This window comes from Pseudophryne corroboree, chromosome 6 (assembly GCF_028390025.1).
Source record: "Pseudophryne corroboree isolate aPseCor3 chromosome 6, aPseCor3.hap2, whole genome shotgun sequence".
Lineage (NCBI taxonomy): Eukaryota > Metazoa > Chordata > Amphibia > Anura > Myobatrachidae > Pseudophryne > Pseudophryne corroboree.
Window position 1 is genome coordinate 103805435 of NC_086449.1, and position 18237 is coordinate 103823671.

At 45.0% G+C, this 18237-nt stretch overlaps 2 protein-coding genes across 2 annotated transcripts in view; one reads left to right on the top strand and one right to left on the bottom strand.

Annotated features, from left to right (window-relative positions):
• Positions 1 to 18237, top strand: part of PGLS (6-phosphogluconolactonase) — a 176505-nt gene that overhangs the window by 48780 nt on the left and 109488 nt on the right. The window lies entirely within an intron of this gene.
• NXNL1 (nucleoredoxin like 1) overlaps positions 6879 to 18237 on the bottom strand; it is a 29125-nt gene continuing 17766 nt past the window's right edge. The window contains exon 3 of the mRNA XM_063930230.1: positions 6879 to 8813. Within this exon, the coding sequence (XP_063786300.1) occupies positions 8489 to 8813 (325 nt within the window). The 3' untranslated portion in view covers positions 6879 to 8488. The remainder of the gene's footprint in view (positions 8814 to 18237) is intronic.

Below are 18237 nucleotides of genomic sequence, written 5' to 3' on the forward strand. Positions count from 1 at the left end.
TATCATCCACTGCCAGTCACCCTCTCCCTGTCACCCACCGCCAGTCATTCTCCCCGTCACCCAAAGCCAGTCACTCTCAATCACCTACTGCCAGTCACTCTCCCTGTCACCCACTCCCTGTCACCCATCGCCAGTCACCCTGTCATCCACTGCCAGTCACCCTCTCCCTGTCACCCACCGCCAGTCACCCTCTCTCTGTCATCCACTGCCAGTCACCCACTGCCTGTCAACCTATACCCAGTTACACATTGTCAGTCACCCTCTCCCTGTGACCCTCACCCCAATGCCCGTCACCCTCTCCATTACCCACTGCCAGTCACTTTCCCTGTCACCCACTGCCAGTCACTCTCCCTGTCACCTACTGCCAGTCACTCTCTCCCTGTATTGTGAGGCCACGCCCCTTATAGTGGGGACACCTAATTTCTGGGAACTGTACTTGCCACTTCCATGGTGTCCCCCCTTCATGTCATTTTCTTCTGGATCCTTCCCTGGTAACAACCACTGTTAAACAGATCATTTTGGGGCTATATAGTTGTTAGTTGTTCGCCCCTGAATTGTTTCATTCATTTATAATACTGACTTAAAAAGTTTCAATGATTTCCAGAAAAAAAGTAAAAAACATCCCACTTACTTTTGGTTTAAACAAATACAATATATATATATATATATATATATATTTTAAACCAAATCAGATATTTTCATTAACATTATAACAGTTAACAACCGATAAACACAAAAAGCCTGCCATGAATTAAAGTAAACTAATACAAAACCTTAAGACAAACAAACAAGAGGTACTGCTATACGATGCACTTTTCAAGAGTAAAACACTTTAATGCAACCATCCATAGGCTGGAAGACAAATCATGGAAAGAGAGGCATATACATCTAAAAAGCATATATGATGTGACAATAGTAATACAAAGCATCAAATATTGATACTTGTGGATAGGGCCGGGCATCCCAGGCGCTGTTAATCTACATATCTTCTGTCCTCCAAGCAGATAATCCCATACCTTGAGCTGTACCAGCAGGACCAGATTACATGTTATTTCTGGATTGCGTGCCTACTTCCACACATTTATTCTTCATTGTATACATTGCTATTGACAAGGCAATGCCACTTGGACAGGTCAGGGATTTCCACAGCCATTCACAGTTTTGCTATGATGACTTTTGCTAGGGTTGATAAGACAAAGATACATTTAGAAATGGTCTTGTTGAGGTTATCTTCCATGAGATACTAAAAAGGCACACACTATGGCTGGAGGGGGACAATCACCGGAGCCTGGATGCAATTCTACACCTCATCCCAAAACCTATGCACACTCCCATTGCATATCAGTGACATTCTCCATTTTGATAAAATGAGAGAATTTAATGTCAGAACTGACCAAGAGCAAAAGACTGAGAATCTACTTGATGTATACCAGTTGATCCTTAAGGTGCATGCACACGGTACAATGTATTCTTGCAAGTTTGTCTAAATAGTCAAAATCGCAAGAAAAGTTAGCACATATCGCACCGTGTGTACACAGCTTGCGATACCGATGCACGGCCCCGCAGGATCGGTATCACAAGAAAAAATAGACTGTGCAGACAAGGCAATTTTGACTATATTGTGTACTATCTAGAACAAAGTATTGTCAAAATCGCACATAACCAAGATCGCACCGTGTGTATAAACAATATCGGTGCTTCTGGGCTACGGGGGAGTTCAAGGGAAATCGCATAGTCAAAATCGGCTATAGTCAATATCTCACCGTGTGTATGCACCTTTAGGTCCAAAAATCAGCCAAAAGTGTTAACTATCTGCAGGGGATTTTGCAACGGCCAAGATCAAGAGACAAAGAGCATGTCATCCGTGTACAACACAATAATGTCTGTGGATTAATCAAGTGGCAGACCACAAATATGCAGGTGGTCATGAATCAAACATACCAGTATCTTTATAGCCAGTGGAAATAACACTGGGCACAGCAGACATCCCTCCCTTGTGCTCCAACCCAGCCCAAGCAGGACAATCATATAGCCAGTTACATTGACTCTAGTGACTGGAGCAGAAAAGAACATTTTGATATGCTGGATGAAGTCAGCACCCAGTCCAAAATGACTTCCCGCCTCCCATAAATTTGGCATTCAACTGCCTCCCCTTAGTCTTCATGAGATATCTGAAGATATATAAAATAATTGGCAGAGATAAAGTACGGTCCACATACCAGGCATTAATTCCGCCTGAGAATGATTTTGCTAAGATTGCTGGCCAAGAGTTTTAAAAAAATCTTGATATTAGTAGTTTACAAGGATATGGGGCAGTATGAATATGCCAAGCCTAGGAAGCTATATGATAACAGCCTCTGACAAAGAGGGTGGCAGGGTGCCTACATGTAAGAGATGGGTAGAATTCTCCAAAAATTTGGAATAAAGAAAAATCTGCAATTATTATATTCCTCTTTTGGAATACTATTTACCTTACAGTTGGTGAAAGATGTCATTTCAAAGTCTCTTTCTTCCCCCATGAAGGGGCATCTAAAAAGTCATCAGACCACTGCAGCAACATGGGTAAGTTAATTCCAGTCATATATCTACCTACTTTTGCATTCATTGTATATACAGTAGTTTTTGTATGTACAGTAGCCTATAGTGCTGATATAAGATCTTAAAGTATGGAAGAAATATATTGGATATCGGTTTTCCTTTAAATTGTGTGATATTGTCACAGACAAGTATGGCTAGCAGCCTGGCACAAACCCACAGACCAAAGTTCCCTGGAAAGGCATATCACCCATGTATGGGCAATCCCTTCACCCTATCCTATGTGTATATGTTGAGATATAACTATTCTAGGACCAGACATTTCTTCTCAAGGGCTGATTCCTTTTCTTCTTCAATATTTTCCTTCCTCTACTCTTTATAAATGATACCTTCATTGACAACATGTGCACTATTACTGAAATAGTCCTCCCGATAATTGCATAACTCAAAGCTTGTATACATGTAACCAAAGCAAGCAGGCATTACATAATTAGATTCCCTTGTATACAGAGAGATCTACTGCAAGTAATACCAATAAATAATCCCAGATACCTCTCGTGGGGAAAACCTATAGGACACAGGTTCTCAAACTTGGTCCTCAGGACCCCACACAGTTCATGTTTTGCAGGTCTCCTCACAGAATTGCAAGTGAAATAATTAGCTCCACCTGTGGACTTTTTAAAATGTGTCAGTGAGTAATTAATACACCTGTGCACCTGCTGGGTTACCTGCAAAACATGCACTGTGTGGGGTCCTGAGGACCGAGTTTGAGAACCCCTGCTATAGGCATACTTGCCTACCTGACCCTCTCCATGAGGGAGAAAATGCTCTGTTTCTGGACTTTCCTGGTAATGTATGATTGCCATCACCTGTGGTGAGCTAGTTAATTGATAAGAAAGGTGTTTCACCACAGGTGATGGCAATCATACATTACCAGGAAAGTCCAGGAACAGATCATTTTCTCCCTCATGGAGAGTGTCAGGTAGGCAAGTATGGCTATAGGAGATAAGAATTAAGTCTTTGCTGTAGAGCATGTTATTTGTGGTGGACTGACAAGAAAATCTCTGGTCTTCATGATGTCTCACTCTCCAAATATTGACAAGACCCAACTCATCCACCGGTTAGGAAAAAGGTATTGGCCTGGAAGGAAGAGTAAACTGTGCCATAGATTCTTTCCACCCATGCAAAGACAGGTCCATGGTGTTATTAAAGTCATCCTGTTACAAGTATCCTCTGGTGGGTCTGTGTAATTGCAGCCTGACTCCTATGTCTTCTGTGTGCAGTCTAGCTGCTGCATAATTAGGCCTTTAGCACTGGGCCTTGTGTGTCAGGCTGCTCACCTGCAGTGACTCTCCTCATTAATGGGACTTGTCCTTTTTGGCTGTCTTGATTGGATATTGGGGGTCATTCCGACCCGATCACTCGCTGCAGTTTATCGCAGCGCAGCGATCGGGTCAGAACTGCGCATGCGCCGGCGCATGCCAGCCATCGTTGCCTAGCGATCGCCTATGAGGCAGAGGCGGTTGCTGGGTGGGAGGGGGATGGACGGCGGCGTTAAGCGGGCCGCAGCGTCTGTGTGACGTCACACGCAGCCACTGTGGGCCGGGGGGCGACGAGTAGCTCCCGGCCAGCACGCTAAAGCTGCGCTGGCCGGGAGCTACTCCTAAAGTGCATAAGCATCGCCGCTGTGCGATGCTTTTGCACTTCTGCTGTGGGGCCGGCACTGACATGTGGGGGACATGTCTATGGAAATGATCGTAGCCCTGCAAAATTTTGCAGGGCTACGATCAACTCTGAATGACCCCCATTGTGTCTTTTATTACACAGCCTGCCTAGGACCATGGGGCTGGTTATACTCAGTCTATCCTGACAAACCCTGAACAGTTCATGTAATCCTGTCATACTCTGAGCCTGCAAGTGCCTGATCCTAGGTGTTCCAGTCTATACTGTCTCTGTTAAGAGCTTTTGTTTATGTACCTGATATTGGGGGTAATTCTGAGTTGATCGCAGCTTCAAGTTTGTTAGCAATTGGGCAAAACCATGTGCACTGCAGGGGAGGCAGATATAACATGTGCAGAGAGAGATACATTTGGGTGGGGTGTGTTCAATCTGCAATCTAAATTGCAGTGTAAAAATAAAGCAGCCAGTATTTACCCTGCACAGAAACAAAATAACCCACCCAAATCTAACTCTTTCTGCACATGTTATATCTGCCCTCCCTGCAGTGCACATGGTTTTGCCCAACTGCTAAAAAATTTCCTGCTGCGATCAACTTGGAATTACCCCCATTGTGCACAATCTGGTGTACTCCAGCCTGTATTTGCTCAACTAGAGCTACTGTTTATGTACCAGATATTGTGCACAATCCGGTGTACTCAGTGTCCTGTCAGTGTGGTCTCGCAGTATGTCTGTTTGTGTCACTAGGAGCATCTATTCCACTGTGCTACATATGTATTGTCTGTGTTGCTACTAGCGGCTACTTCGCTGCCGGAGCCTATCTGTCCACCTGCTTGTTTACCAGTGCTGTGTCGCTATTGGCTATCACTTCCGTATACCAGCCCTGCCTGTCTGTACCTCTGCCCACCAGTGTCGGTTCTGCTTCGCAGTCTGGTCCAGTAGTTTGTTCATTGGTATTGGCATTATTGTAAAGTGCAACGGAATTTGATGCGTTATATAAGAAACTGTTAATAAATAAAATAATAAATTACTAACAATCCGGTGCTGTCCCTTGTCTGCCCATATAGTATTGTATTGTATTGTATTTAGACGCTACCAGGGACTGCACCACTGACATCCCGGCCATTGCAGTTCAGTACCCAGTGCTAGGTAACTTCATCTCTGGTGCTGTGGCGCTAGTGTGTACCATCTGCCGCAGTGGTTCCGTGCTAGTCGCACACGGTAGTGTGCTTTATTGTTTCATTTGTCCTGTGTGTCTGGTTCTTCCTTCCGTGCCCCAGTCTGACTCCAGTTCCGTACTTGCCTTGCCCAGCCTCCCACAGTAGCCTTGTCTATCATAAAAACCTAGGGGCATCTGAGTACTGGGTTAGGGTTAGGGACCTAATCCTCCCGTAAAAGGCGGATGCTATAGGCAAAGTCCTTGGCTGCAGAAGGCTAAAGGATTGCTGGGCAAGAGCAACAGCGCCACCTAGTATTACCCCTAACACACATACAGGTATAAATGGTGACAGCAGGGCCGTCTTTTCGTATGGGCTCAATGGGCTCTTGCCCAAGGGCCCCAAGAGTATAAGGGCCCTAGGCTGATAGCTGAGGGTCCCCTCTTTCCAGGGGTACCAGATTTTTGAAAATCGAACCTGGGGAACCGGAGATATCCAACGTGAAAGCAGTGGTCCCCATCTAAGCCTGTTAATTGCTCTTCCCAGCCAGATATCTCAGGTTCTGTCTGATTTAGAGTTTTTGTGAGGGTATAATCCAAAAACTGGGACTCTCCCCTTTCAGTGGACACTGACAACTTGTCTCTACTATGCCCAGAACCAGAGATATCAGCCTTCCAGCAGCTGGTCCCTGCTCCAGCTCCACACGCCTACTATGCAGTTTTATATTTACATCTGTGAATTGCTCTGGCACCTGACCTCTGATCCCCAAGTCCCTAGTACCTCCTGACAGGTGTCCCCAGTACCTCCTGAAAGGTGTCCCCAGTTACTCCTGAAAGGTGTCCCCAGTACCTCCTGAAAGGTGTCCCCAGTACCTCCTGAAAGGTGGGACTCTTTAGTGTTTTTAGCCCATTCAAAGCTAAGAAATATATTTTCAGGAACTGGAGATATCTGCAGTCAAGTAAGCTGCCCTCCCACCGGAAAATTATGAATATTAAGCCCACTCCACTATCCACCCTCCCCTACGTATTAAACACCCCCTACCACCCTTCATTCAGCCCAATGCCCCCTTCTACAGTTTAGCCTCATCTGTGCAGTAAAGGAGTAATTATTAGCAGAAATGACTGCTCCAGGTCCTACATGCTCAGCGGAAGATAAAACACCCCCTACCGCCCGCAGGACATCAAAGCTGCCGCTGAGGGCACCCCCCACCCCTACCGCTGGAGGAAAGGTAGGGGGCTCAGTGCATTGCTGTGCCCAGGGGCCTACACTGCTGTTAAGACGGCCCTGGGTGACAGAGTGAAAAAGAATGCAGTTTTTTTAAGAGAGTCATTGCTGGGGGCATATGTAAACAAATTATAGGGGTCAAACTAAAGTTGTTCTAGTATGAAACTAACCTGTCATTTAACTACAATGGAGCCACCTCCATTGCAGTTCCACAGGGAAGTGAAACACATAATAGGTCATGTTTTCCCAAGGTGTCTTAAGTAACATTACCCTACCCCTATAAAGGTGAATTTCTATTAAATAGGAAAAATCTGTATTATACTTTTTAACCTTGGACAACACCAGGGAAATGTATTATTTTTTATTATGAAGGGCCCTAACATTCCAGATGCACAGACAGAGCCCTTGCAAGACAGGTGTACTTACAGCCATGATTGCTCAAAATGACAGCTTAAACACAAAATAGGAGACGGGTCCTAAATGATAACCAGTCCAGCGCACAGTAGACAAAAATACATTAAAAAAGTGTAATAAAGTGGTACACATGAAAATAGTTACAGTCGTAGTATTTTGCAACCCACCCCACCTTGTATATAAGTTTTAAAAATATGTATGGTAGATCTTCTACCCACCCTGACCCAAGTGACACCATATACTAGTGTCCTACTACCTTTGTTATGCCCCATTGTAGAGGACTAGTTAATTTGTACCGCATAGTAGTACCGAAAGTTAATTTTATGCCACATACAGTAGTAGTTCAATTTACATGCTATAGTAGTGTCTTAGATCACATAATACCACACTATGCCCTCAGTTCATATTAATCTACATTGTAGTACTCCAATTCACAATATCCCACATTATAGCTCAGCTATGGCTATTAGGGTTAAACAGGATCGTGGGGTATCAGTGCAGAGATTTACTGAGAAAGAAAGACAGAGACCATAACCCAGTGGTTCTCAAACTTTTTTGAATTACGGCAGTCTAGAGTATCACATTTTTTCTTACGGTACCCTGAATCAAAAAGTTTCTTATTGAGAAATTTAGAAAGAAATATTAAATTAAGTAAATTGTGTTTATGTCATCCTTAGGTTCAATTGTATGGTGAGGGACAATAATTGCTTCTGTTTGTCTACATATTTTATGTGACACCCACCAGCACTGGTTTTGCCTATTACATTGACCATAAATAATTTGAATTGGTCCTGGACAACCAATCAAAGGCACCCCCCTGCAAGTGTCCTGAGGCACCCCAGAGTACCTAGGCACACACATTGAGATCCACTGCCGTAACCTATATAAGTGCTAAAGAATCACTCTTTTCAGTCCGGGCAACAGGCCGGACCCAAATACTTAGCGGGCAATTTAAAGAAAATTATATGACCAAAGTGAAGGGGAGACATGCCACAGAGACAGGCCCCCTATGTCTCTGAGCCCCGTATGGCACTGCACCTCCTCACTAACTAAAGCTACAGTACACCCTTGACCTCTAAAGTTAAAGCCTAACTAACACCTTTATAGCAAAAGATGGAAGGGACAAGAAGAAAGAAAAGGGATGAGAAAAATATAAGAGAAGAAGAGAATTAAAAGAATGAAAGGGAAGGGGGAGACGGAGGACTGCAAAGTAGTAGCTCTCTGTAGCAGGAATGCTACTTCTTCGTGTGAGTCCCAATATAAAGAATAATAGGTATTTAAAATGGAAACAGTTCAGGTATCTGCAAATGGCTTGCCATCCAATGGGTAAGATGGACAGAGGGCTTCAATACCAATTTCTTATTACAGTTACTTATACTCCAAATATTTATACTTTGAAAGTACTGTTACAGTACTTAGTTGAAAGATTCCAACTATTGAAAGACTGACAAGTCAGGATTGAAATCTAAATATGATTTTGTTCAGAAGAAGTCTGTCCCTCCTCCTTTACCACCACCATCCTCCTCCTCATCCCCTCCTGCCCTCTCCTTCTTCTTTTTGGTGTCCTCCACTTTGTACTTTATTCTACGGATTGGGTCGCTAAGGCTCCGTGAGGCTGTGGTGTCACAGAATTCTGCTTGCAAGAAGCTCCTGTCAATGATCTCCGAGACTTCCTGCCAGTTCTTGAAGCATGGGGTTCCTAGTCGTGCCACTTCATCCACTGCATTAGGTGAGATCACCTGTCCAGAAGGTTTGAGGACTACAAGGACTGGTACTTCTGATACTGAGAACTGAACTTCAAGGTCTCTAAAAGAGAGATAATATGGTAATGAAATAACAATCTAGGTAAATCCTACCGAACATTGGGCCAAATTCAGAGTTGATCGCAGCAGCAAATTTGTTAGCAGTTGGGCAAAACCATGTGCACTGCAGGGGGAGGGGCAGATACAACATGTGCAGAGAAAGTTAGATTTGGGTGGGGTGTGTTCAAACTGAAATCTAAATTGCAGTGTAAAAATAAAGCAGCCAGTATTTACCCTGCACAGAAACAAAATAACCCACCCAAATCTAACTCTCTCTGCACATGTTATATCTGCCCCACCTGCAGTCCACATGGTTTTGCCCAACTGCTAACAAATTTGCTGCTGCGATCAACTCTGAATTACCCCCATTATCTTACCTTGGAATAATCACAGTCATTCCTAGCTGTCTTTGGCGCAAACTCTATCTAACGCACAATCTACTGAACTAAACATGTGGTGGCTTACCCAATCATCTTTTATGTTTGTTCTCTGTACACATGTCCCAGTGGCATCACCAGATGTGGTGATACTTGGTGCAAAACTTTAGAAAACTTGCACGCTCCGCAGGTGCACTCCCAAAAGGGGGCATGGCTTAGTGTCCACAAAGCCATGCTTCCCTGGTGTGCCGCTTATGGTGGTGTGGCACTGGTTGTTGGTGGCTGGCCTCAAGTATCAGCTCCACCTGCCTATATGCTGAAATGACAACCACTGCCTCTAGTCCGGGCAATAAGCTCCGCCAGAGCCACACCTTCTGTCTCTGCTTCACACTGCCACCAGTACCCTTCACAGGTAAGGGGTAGCTCATCAGCAGGACTTCACCAATGTAGTTTCCTGTCACAGACCGCTGCCTCAGGAGAGTCACCTCACTTAACCTCCGTAGTCTCCAGGCTGCTCAATGACACTATCCAAGGGGGTGACATGACACGTTGGCGTTTCTATAATGGGTGCAGTGTGTGCAAGGCACACGGGCCCCCAGGTCCAGGGGGGCCCACCCCGCACACACTGCACCCATTTGCTTAATACTTACCTCTCTGAAGTCCCCCGTCGAAGCCATCCCTTTTCGGCAGTGCAATAGAGTTTGAGCACTAGGGGGAACAAACTCTATTGCGCCTGCTGAAAACTCCGGAAAGATGGCACGGCGGCCATTTTTCCGACGTTTTGCGCATGCGCATTAGCAAAATTTTCGGGAATATGGCCACCGCGCCGTGTTTCCGGAGGTTTGCTCATGCGCAATAGAGTCTGCTCAGACTCTATTGGCGCTGCCGCGGAGAAGGATGGCACCGCCGGGGGACTCCGGAGAGGTAAGTATTAAATCCTCTGCATCAGTCAGAGAGGAGGGGGCCCCTGAAGCAGAAGGCTGCACACGGGACTCCTCCTCTCTTAAAACGCGCCTGACGTGACACCATAATAGCAGAGCAGCTCTGATATTTTGGTATCACCCTCTCAAATGGTGTCACTCTCCACACTTCCTAGTGACACCACCAGTATGCTCTGGTACAAGACATACACAAGTATGGGCAAAGCAGAACCATAGATCATAACACATCCGTCTCACATGTGCTGACTTCAGTGACAACAAAAATGTGAACTTTGCAGAGATGAAAGTAAGCGTAGATGTTTCCAGACATATTATTTGCACTAAATATAGGCTGGTGCAAGTGCGTGCTCATGATAATTAGTGATGAGCGGGTTCGGTTTCTCGGAAACCGAACCCCCCCGAACTTCACCCATTTTACACGGGTCCGAGGCATACTCGGATTCTCCCGTATGGCTCGGTTAACCCGAGCGCGCCCGAATGTCATCATCCCGCTGTCGGATTCTCGCGAGATTCAGATTCTATATAAGCAGCCGCGCGTCGCCGCCATTTTCACTCGTGCATTGGAAATGTTAGGGAGAGGACGTGGCTGGCGTCCTCTCCGTTATTGTTGAACTTGATTGTGCACTATTGCTTAATTGTGGGGAGGGCTGGGGAGCAGCTGTATAATATAGGAGGAGTACAGTGCAGAGTTTTGCTGATCAGTGACCACCAGTTATCCGTTCTCTGCCTGAAAAAAACGCTCCATATCTGTGCTCAGTGTGCTGCATATATCTGTGCTCACACTGCTTAATTGTGGGGACTGGGGAGCAGCTGTATTATATAGCAGGAGTACAGTGCAGAGTTTTGCTGACAGTGACCACCAGTATATGTTGTCTGCCTGAAAAACACTCCATATCTGTGCTCAGTGTGCTGCTTTATTGTGGGGACTGGGGACCACCAGTATAATATTATATAGGAGGAGTACAGTGCAGAGTTTTGCTGACCAGTGACCACCAGTATATAATATATAGCATTACGGTACAGTAGGCCACTGCTGTACCTACCTCTGTGTCGTCATTAAGTATACTATCCATCTAGATTCTATACCTGTGGTGCATTTCAGTTGTGCAGTTTGCGGACACAGTGACCACCAGTATATATAGCAGTACGGTACGGAAGGCCACTGCTGTACCTACCTCTGTGTCGTCATTAAGTATACTATCCATCTACATTCTATACCTGTGGTGCATTTTAGTTTTGCAGTTTGCTGACACAGTGACCACCAGTATACTATGTATAGCAGTACGGAAGGCCACTGCTGTACCTACCTCTGTGTCGTCATTAAGTATACTATCCATCTACATTCTATACCTGTGGTGCATTTTAGTTTTGCAGTTTGCTGACACAGTGACCACCAGTATACTATATATAGCAGTACGGTACGGAAGGCTACTGCTGTACCTACCTCTGTGTCGTCATTAAGTATACTATCCATCTACATTCTATACCTGTGGTGCAATTTAGTTTTGCAGTTTGCTGACACAGTGATCACCAGTATACTATATATAGCAGTACGGAAGGCCACTGCTGTACCTACCTCTGTGTCGTCATTAAGTATACTATCCATCTACATTCTATACCTGTGGTGCATTTTAGTTTTGCAGTTTGCCGACACAGTGACCACCAGTATACTATATATAGCAGTACGGAAGGCCACTGCTGTACCTACCTCTGTGTCGTCATTAAGTATACTATCCATCTACATTCTATACCTGTGGTGCATTTTAGTTTTGCAGTTTGCTGACCCAGTGACCACCAGTATACTATATATAGCAGTACGGTACGGAAGGCCACTGCTGTACCTACCTCTGTGTCGTCATTAAGTATACTATCCATCTACATTCTATACCTGTGGTGCATTTTAGTTTTGCAGATTGCTGACAGTGACCACCAGTATATATAGCAGTACGGTACGGAAGGCCACTGCTCTACCTACCTCTGTGTCGTCAAGAATACTATCCATCCATACCTGTGGTGCATTTCAGTTGTGCGCAGTATATATAGTAGTAGGCCATTGCTATTGATAGTTACTGGCATATAATTCCACACATTAAAAAATGGAGAACAAAAATGTGGAGGTTAATATAGGGAAAGATCAAGATCCACTTCCACCTCGTGCTGAAGCTGCTGCCACTAGTCATGGCCGAGACGATGAAATGCCATCAACGTCGTCTGCCAAGGCCGATGCCCAATGTCATAGTAAAGAGCATGTAAAATCCAAAAAACAAAAGTTTAGTAAAATGACCCAAAAATCAAAATTAAAAGTGTCTGAGGAGAAGCGTAAACTTGCCAATATGCCATTTACGACACGGAGTGGCAAGGAACGGCTGAGGCCCTGGCCTATGTTCATGGCTAGTGGTTCAGCTTCACATGAGGATGGAAGCACTCATCCTCTCGCTAGAAAAATGAAAAGACTTAAGCTGGCAAAAGCACAGCAAAGAACTGTGCGTTCTTCTAAATCACAAATCCCCAAGGAGAGTCCAATTGTGTCGGTTGCGATGACTGACCTTCCCAACACTGGACGGGAAGAGCTTGCGCCTTCCACCATTTGCACGACCCCTGCAAGTGCTGGAAGGAGCACCCGCAGTCCAGTTCCTGATAGTCAAATTGAAGATGTCACTGTTGAAGTACACCAGGATGAGGATATGGGTGTTGCTGGCGCTGGGGAGGAAATTGACAAGGAGGATTCTGATGGTGAGGTGGTTTGTTTAAGTCAGGCACCCAGGGAGACACCTGTTGTCCGTGGGACGAATATGGCCATTAACATGCCTGGTCAAAATACAAAAAAAATCAGCTCTTCTGTGTGGAATTATTTCAACACAAATGCGGACAACAGGTGTCAAGCCGTGTGTTGCCTTTGTCAAGCTGTAATAAGTAGGGGTAAGGACGTTAACCACCTCGGAACATCCTCCATTATACGTCACCTGCAGCGCATTCATCATAAGTCAGTGACAAGTTCAAAAACTTTGGGTGACAGCGGAAGCAGTCCACTGACCACTAAATCCCTTCCTCTTGTAACCAAGCTCCTACAAACCACACCACCAACTCCCTCAGTGTCAATTTCCTCCTTACCCAGGAAAGCCAATAGTCCTGCAGGCCATGTCACTGGCAAGTCTGACGAGTCCTCTCCTGCCTGGGATTCCTCCGATGCATCCTTGAGTGTAACGCCTACTGCTGCTGGCGCTGCTGTTGTAGCTGCTGGGAGTCGATCGTCATCCCAGAGGGGAAGTCGGAAGACCACTTGTACTACTTCCAGTAAGCAATTGACTGTCCAACAGTCCTTTGCGAGGAAGATGAAATATCACAGCAGTCATCCTGCTGCAAAGCAGATAACTCAGGCCTTGGCAGCCTGGGCGGTGAGAAACGTGGTTCCGGTATCCACCGTTAATTCAGAGCCAACTAGAGACTTGATTGAGGTACTGTGTCCTCGGTACCAAATACCATCTAGGTTCCATTTCTCTAGGCAGGCGATACCGAAAATGTACACAGACCTCAGAAAAAGAGTCACCAGTGTCCTAAAATAGCAGTTGTACCCAATGTCCACTTAACCACGGATATGTGGACAAGTGGAGCAGGGCAGACTCAGGACTATATTACTGTGACAGCCCACTGGGTAGATGTATTGCCTCCCGCAGCAAGAACAGCAGCGGCGGCACCAGTAGCAGCATCTCGCAAACGCCAACTCGTTCCTAGGCAGGCTACGCTTTGTATCACCGCTTTCCAGAAGAGGCACACAGCTGACAACCTCTTACGGAAACTGAGGAACATCATCACAGAATGGCTTACCCCAATTGGACTCTCCTGGGGATTTGTGACATCGGACAACGCCAGCAATATTGTGCGTGCATTACATTTGGGCAAATTCCAGCACGTCCCACGTCCCATGTTGTGCACATACATTGAATTTGGTGGTGCAGAATTATTTAAAAAACGACAGGGGCGTGCAAGAGATGCTGTCGGTGGCCCGAAGAATTGCGGGCCACTTTCGGCATTCAGCCACCGCGTACAGAAGACTGGAGCACCACCAAACATTCCTGAACCTGCCCTGCCATCATCTGAAGCAAGAGGTGGTAACGAGGTGGAATTCAACCCTCTATATGCTTCAGAGGATGGAGGAGCAGCAAAAGGCCATTCAAGCCTATACATCTGCCCACGATATAGGCAAAGAGGGGGAATGCACCTGACTCAAGCGCAGTGGAGAATGATTTCAACGTTGTGCAAGGTTCTGCAACCCTGTGAACTTGCCACACGTGAAGTCAGTTCAGACACTGCCAGCCTGAGTCAGGTCATTCTTCTCATCAGGCTTTTGCAGAAGAAGCTGGAGACATTGAAGGAGGAGCTAAAACAGAGCGATTCCGCTAGGCATGTGGGACTTGTGGATGGAGCCCTTAATTCGCTTAACCAGGATTCATGGATGGTCAATCTGTTGAAATCAGAGCACTACATTTTGGCCACCGTGCTCAATCCTAGATTTAAAACCTACGTTGTATCTCTCTTTCCGGCAGACACAAGTCTGCAGAGGTTCAAAGACCTGCTGGTGAGAAAATTGTCAAGTCAAGCGGAACGTGACCCGTCAACATCTCCTCCTTCACATTCTCCCGCAACTGGGGGTGCGAGGAAAAGGCTAAGAATTCTGAGCCCACCCGCTGGCGGTGATGCAGGGCAGTCTGGAGCGAGTGCTGACATCTGGTCCGGACTGAAGGACCTGCCAACGATTACTGACATGTCGTCTACTGTCACTTCATATGATTCTCTCACCATTGAAAGGTGGAGGATTATATGAGTGACCGCATCCAAGTAGGCACGTCAGACAGTCCGTACGTATACTGGCAGGAAAAAGAGGCAATTTGGAGGCCCTTGCACAAACTGGCTTTATTCTACCTAAGTTGCCCTCCCTCCAGTGTGTACTCCGAAAGAGTGTTTAGTGCAGCCGCTCACCTTGTCAGCAATCGGCGTACGAGGTTACTTCCAGAAAATGTGGAGAAGATGATGTTCATCAAAATGAATTATAATCAATTCCTCCATGGAGACATTCACCAGCAGCAATTGCCTCCACAAAGTACACAGGGACCTGAGATGGTGGATTCCAGTGGGGACGAATTAATAATCTGTGAGGAGGGGGATGTACACAGTGAAAGGGGTGAGGAATCGGAGGATGATGATGAGGTGGACATCTTGCCTCTGTAGAGCCAGTTTGTGCAAGGAGAGATTGATTGCTTCTTTTTTTGGTGGGGGCCCAAACCAACCAGTCATTTCAGTCACAGTCGTGTGGCAGACCCTGTCGCTGAAATGATGGGTTCGTTAAAGTGTGCATGTCCTGTTTATACAACATAAGGGTGGGTGGGAGGGCCCAAGTACAATTCCATCTTGCACCTCTTTTTTCTTTAATTTTTCTTTGCATCATGTGCTATTTGGGGACAATTTTTTTGAAGTGCCATCCTGCCTGACACTGCAGTGCCACTCCTAGATGGGCCAGGTGTTTGTGTCGGCCACTTGTGTCGCTTAGCTTAGCCATCCAGCGACCTCGGTGCAAATTTTAGGACTAAAAATAATATTGTGAGGTGTGAGGTGTTCAGAATAGACTGGAAATGAGTGGAAATTATGGTTATTGAGGTTAATAAAACTATGGGATCAAAATGACCCCCAAATTCTATGATTTAAGCTGTTTTTTAGGGTTTTTTGTAAAAAAACACCCGAATCCAAAACACACCCGAATCCGACAAAAAAATTTCGGTGAGGTTTTGCCAAAACGCGTCCGAATCCAAAACACGGCCGTGGAACCGAATCCAAAACCAAAACACAAAACCCGAAAAATGTCCGATGCACATCACTAAGATAATAACGAGTAGCAAATCAAGCCTATAAATAGGAGGCAAGCTTATTGCTGGATGCATACAACTGTGCACACGTGAATGTATTTCCATGAACTCACGCATGCAGTGTGGGAACATTGCAATTTGCATTCAACTCTGAAAGTGCTTTAAGTGAAAATAAAAAGGACTTTTATAGAATATAAGAGCAGAAAATTAATGTGCAGAAATGTCCTTCAATTATAACATTTGCACAACCAGTTTTTATAAATGTTCCCCAAATAACACCTTTTGCTTGTTGCTCATCAGGTCACAACTAACACTTACTGCTTTGGTAAATCTTGACCAGCTATCTTGTCATTAAGTTCAACTCCCCCATACAGGTTATCTGCACCCTGAAATACTTTGGGCTTGATGCAGGTATAGCAGGAAATGAGAACTTCCTCTACTCCTTCAGTGTACTGTAGGTATGGTGCTCTACTGACAGATAAAGCAAAAAATAATGAATTAGCAGTTTTAATTGTAAATTCCTTTAAATGCCTAAGGATAGATGAGTATTTCGGGTTGCAGTAATGTGCTTATTGCGCTCGCCCCCCCTGCCGGCATCTGTATGCTGAACGGTCACGCATACCCAACCCGAGTATTTCCTATGCTACTTCAAGTATATAGACTTGGGCTTTGCTTATGTGGGCTGTCAGCTGTACATTGTGATGGCAGCCATTTTGTGGTCTAAATCCATTTTCTCCTCCTCTGTGATGTTAGTTCCTAGTGAACTGATAAGCTGCATTCTCATGAATATTGTTTCAATCACATAATGGCTGCCGCCAGAGTGTGCATTTCTCAAGGTAGGTATCTTGTAAGTATTGGTGCACTTTTGCAAAACACCATCAATTTCAAGACTGAGCTAGTACTTAATCTTCATGTTGTGTAAAATGGAAGTTCCTATTGACCAGTGTGCTTCAATCTGACAATAGTCTACTAATGATGACTATACACACAAATATAGCGCTGTCAGCATTGGCATATTGGCCTGAATTTGAATTTTGCCCATATGTAACCAAAAATTACATTCAATATAGTCATCAGATATAGTTATCAACAATTTGGCTCTGTGACCTTACATTCATCGTTTGACTTGGGAAAACTGGAGGCAGATCCAATATTTACCAGACAGGACAAATCACAGAATTTGCCAATGTGAAGTAAACTTACAGTATATTACTCAGATAGATATTTTGTGGTTCATTAGCTGCTCCTACTTTGCTATAGTTATTTAAATACCACTAGATGTCAGGTTTAATTGAATAATTATTTGTGAAGAGACCCAGTGCTTTTCAGTGAAGAAGGATAAAGTCACAGGTAGTCTAAAGTCATCAATATCCCCTCTCCATTCATATGATACACAGACTATTAATAAGAATTTATTCACACGTCAAAACAAATGATAATTATCCAGCAATATGAAGATTTCATAATCTGAAAGCATTAATCATATACTACTATCACTAATCCTATGAATGAATCGAGATTACATTAATTAGGGTGGCTAATGACACACAATAGGAGGATTATGTTGGATAATATACATATAGGGCCGGATGTAATGCAGTGCGAGACGGTAAAAGCTTGAGATTCCGGCCGAACTGGTACTTTTTTAAAACGGCAATCATTTACAAGGCAAAACCTGTGGTAAATGATTGCCGCTTTAAAAAAAATGTACAAATTCGGCTGGAATCTCGGTGCTCTGGCCATCTCGCACTGCATTACATCCAGCCCATAATCTTAAATGACAGATTTTCTTCTTTTAAATTATATTTCTATGTATAGGTGGTATAATGTATGAGCGACGGTTACAACTATCAGATATAAGCTACAAGTCTCTCTAGGATAGGCAGCTGTTGTTCTCAGGGGTTGGGCATGGGAGACCGGTAGTTAAGATACCGGAAGTCAGAATCCCGACCCCGGCATCTCGTCAGGTCTGAATCTAGACAGGGACAGCGTACTAAATGAACCATAACACTAAACCTCCCCCTAACCCGTCCCTTCCTGCAGCCTAACCCTAACCTTCCCCCCACAGCCTAACCCTTACCCTCCCCGGCATACTTACATTTAGGATCCCGACACCGGCATTCCAACTAGTGTCAGGATTCTTGTGCCGGCATCCTGGCCATCGGGATCCTGAACACTGGCATGCTGACTATATCCTATTCAGGACAGTGATCCTAGGCCTGCCTGCACATAGCCTATTTTAACGCTTCCTC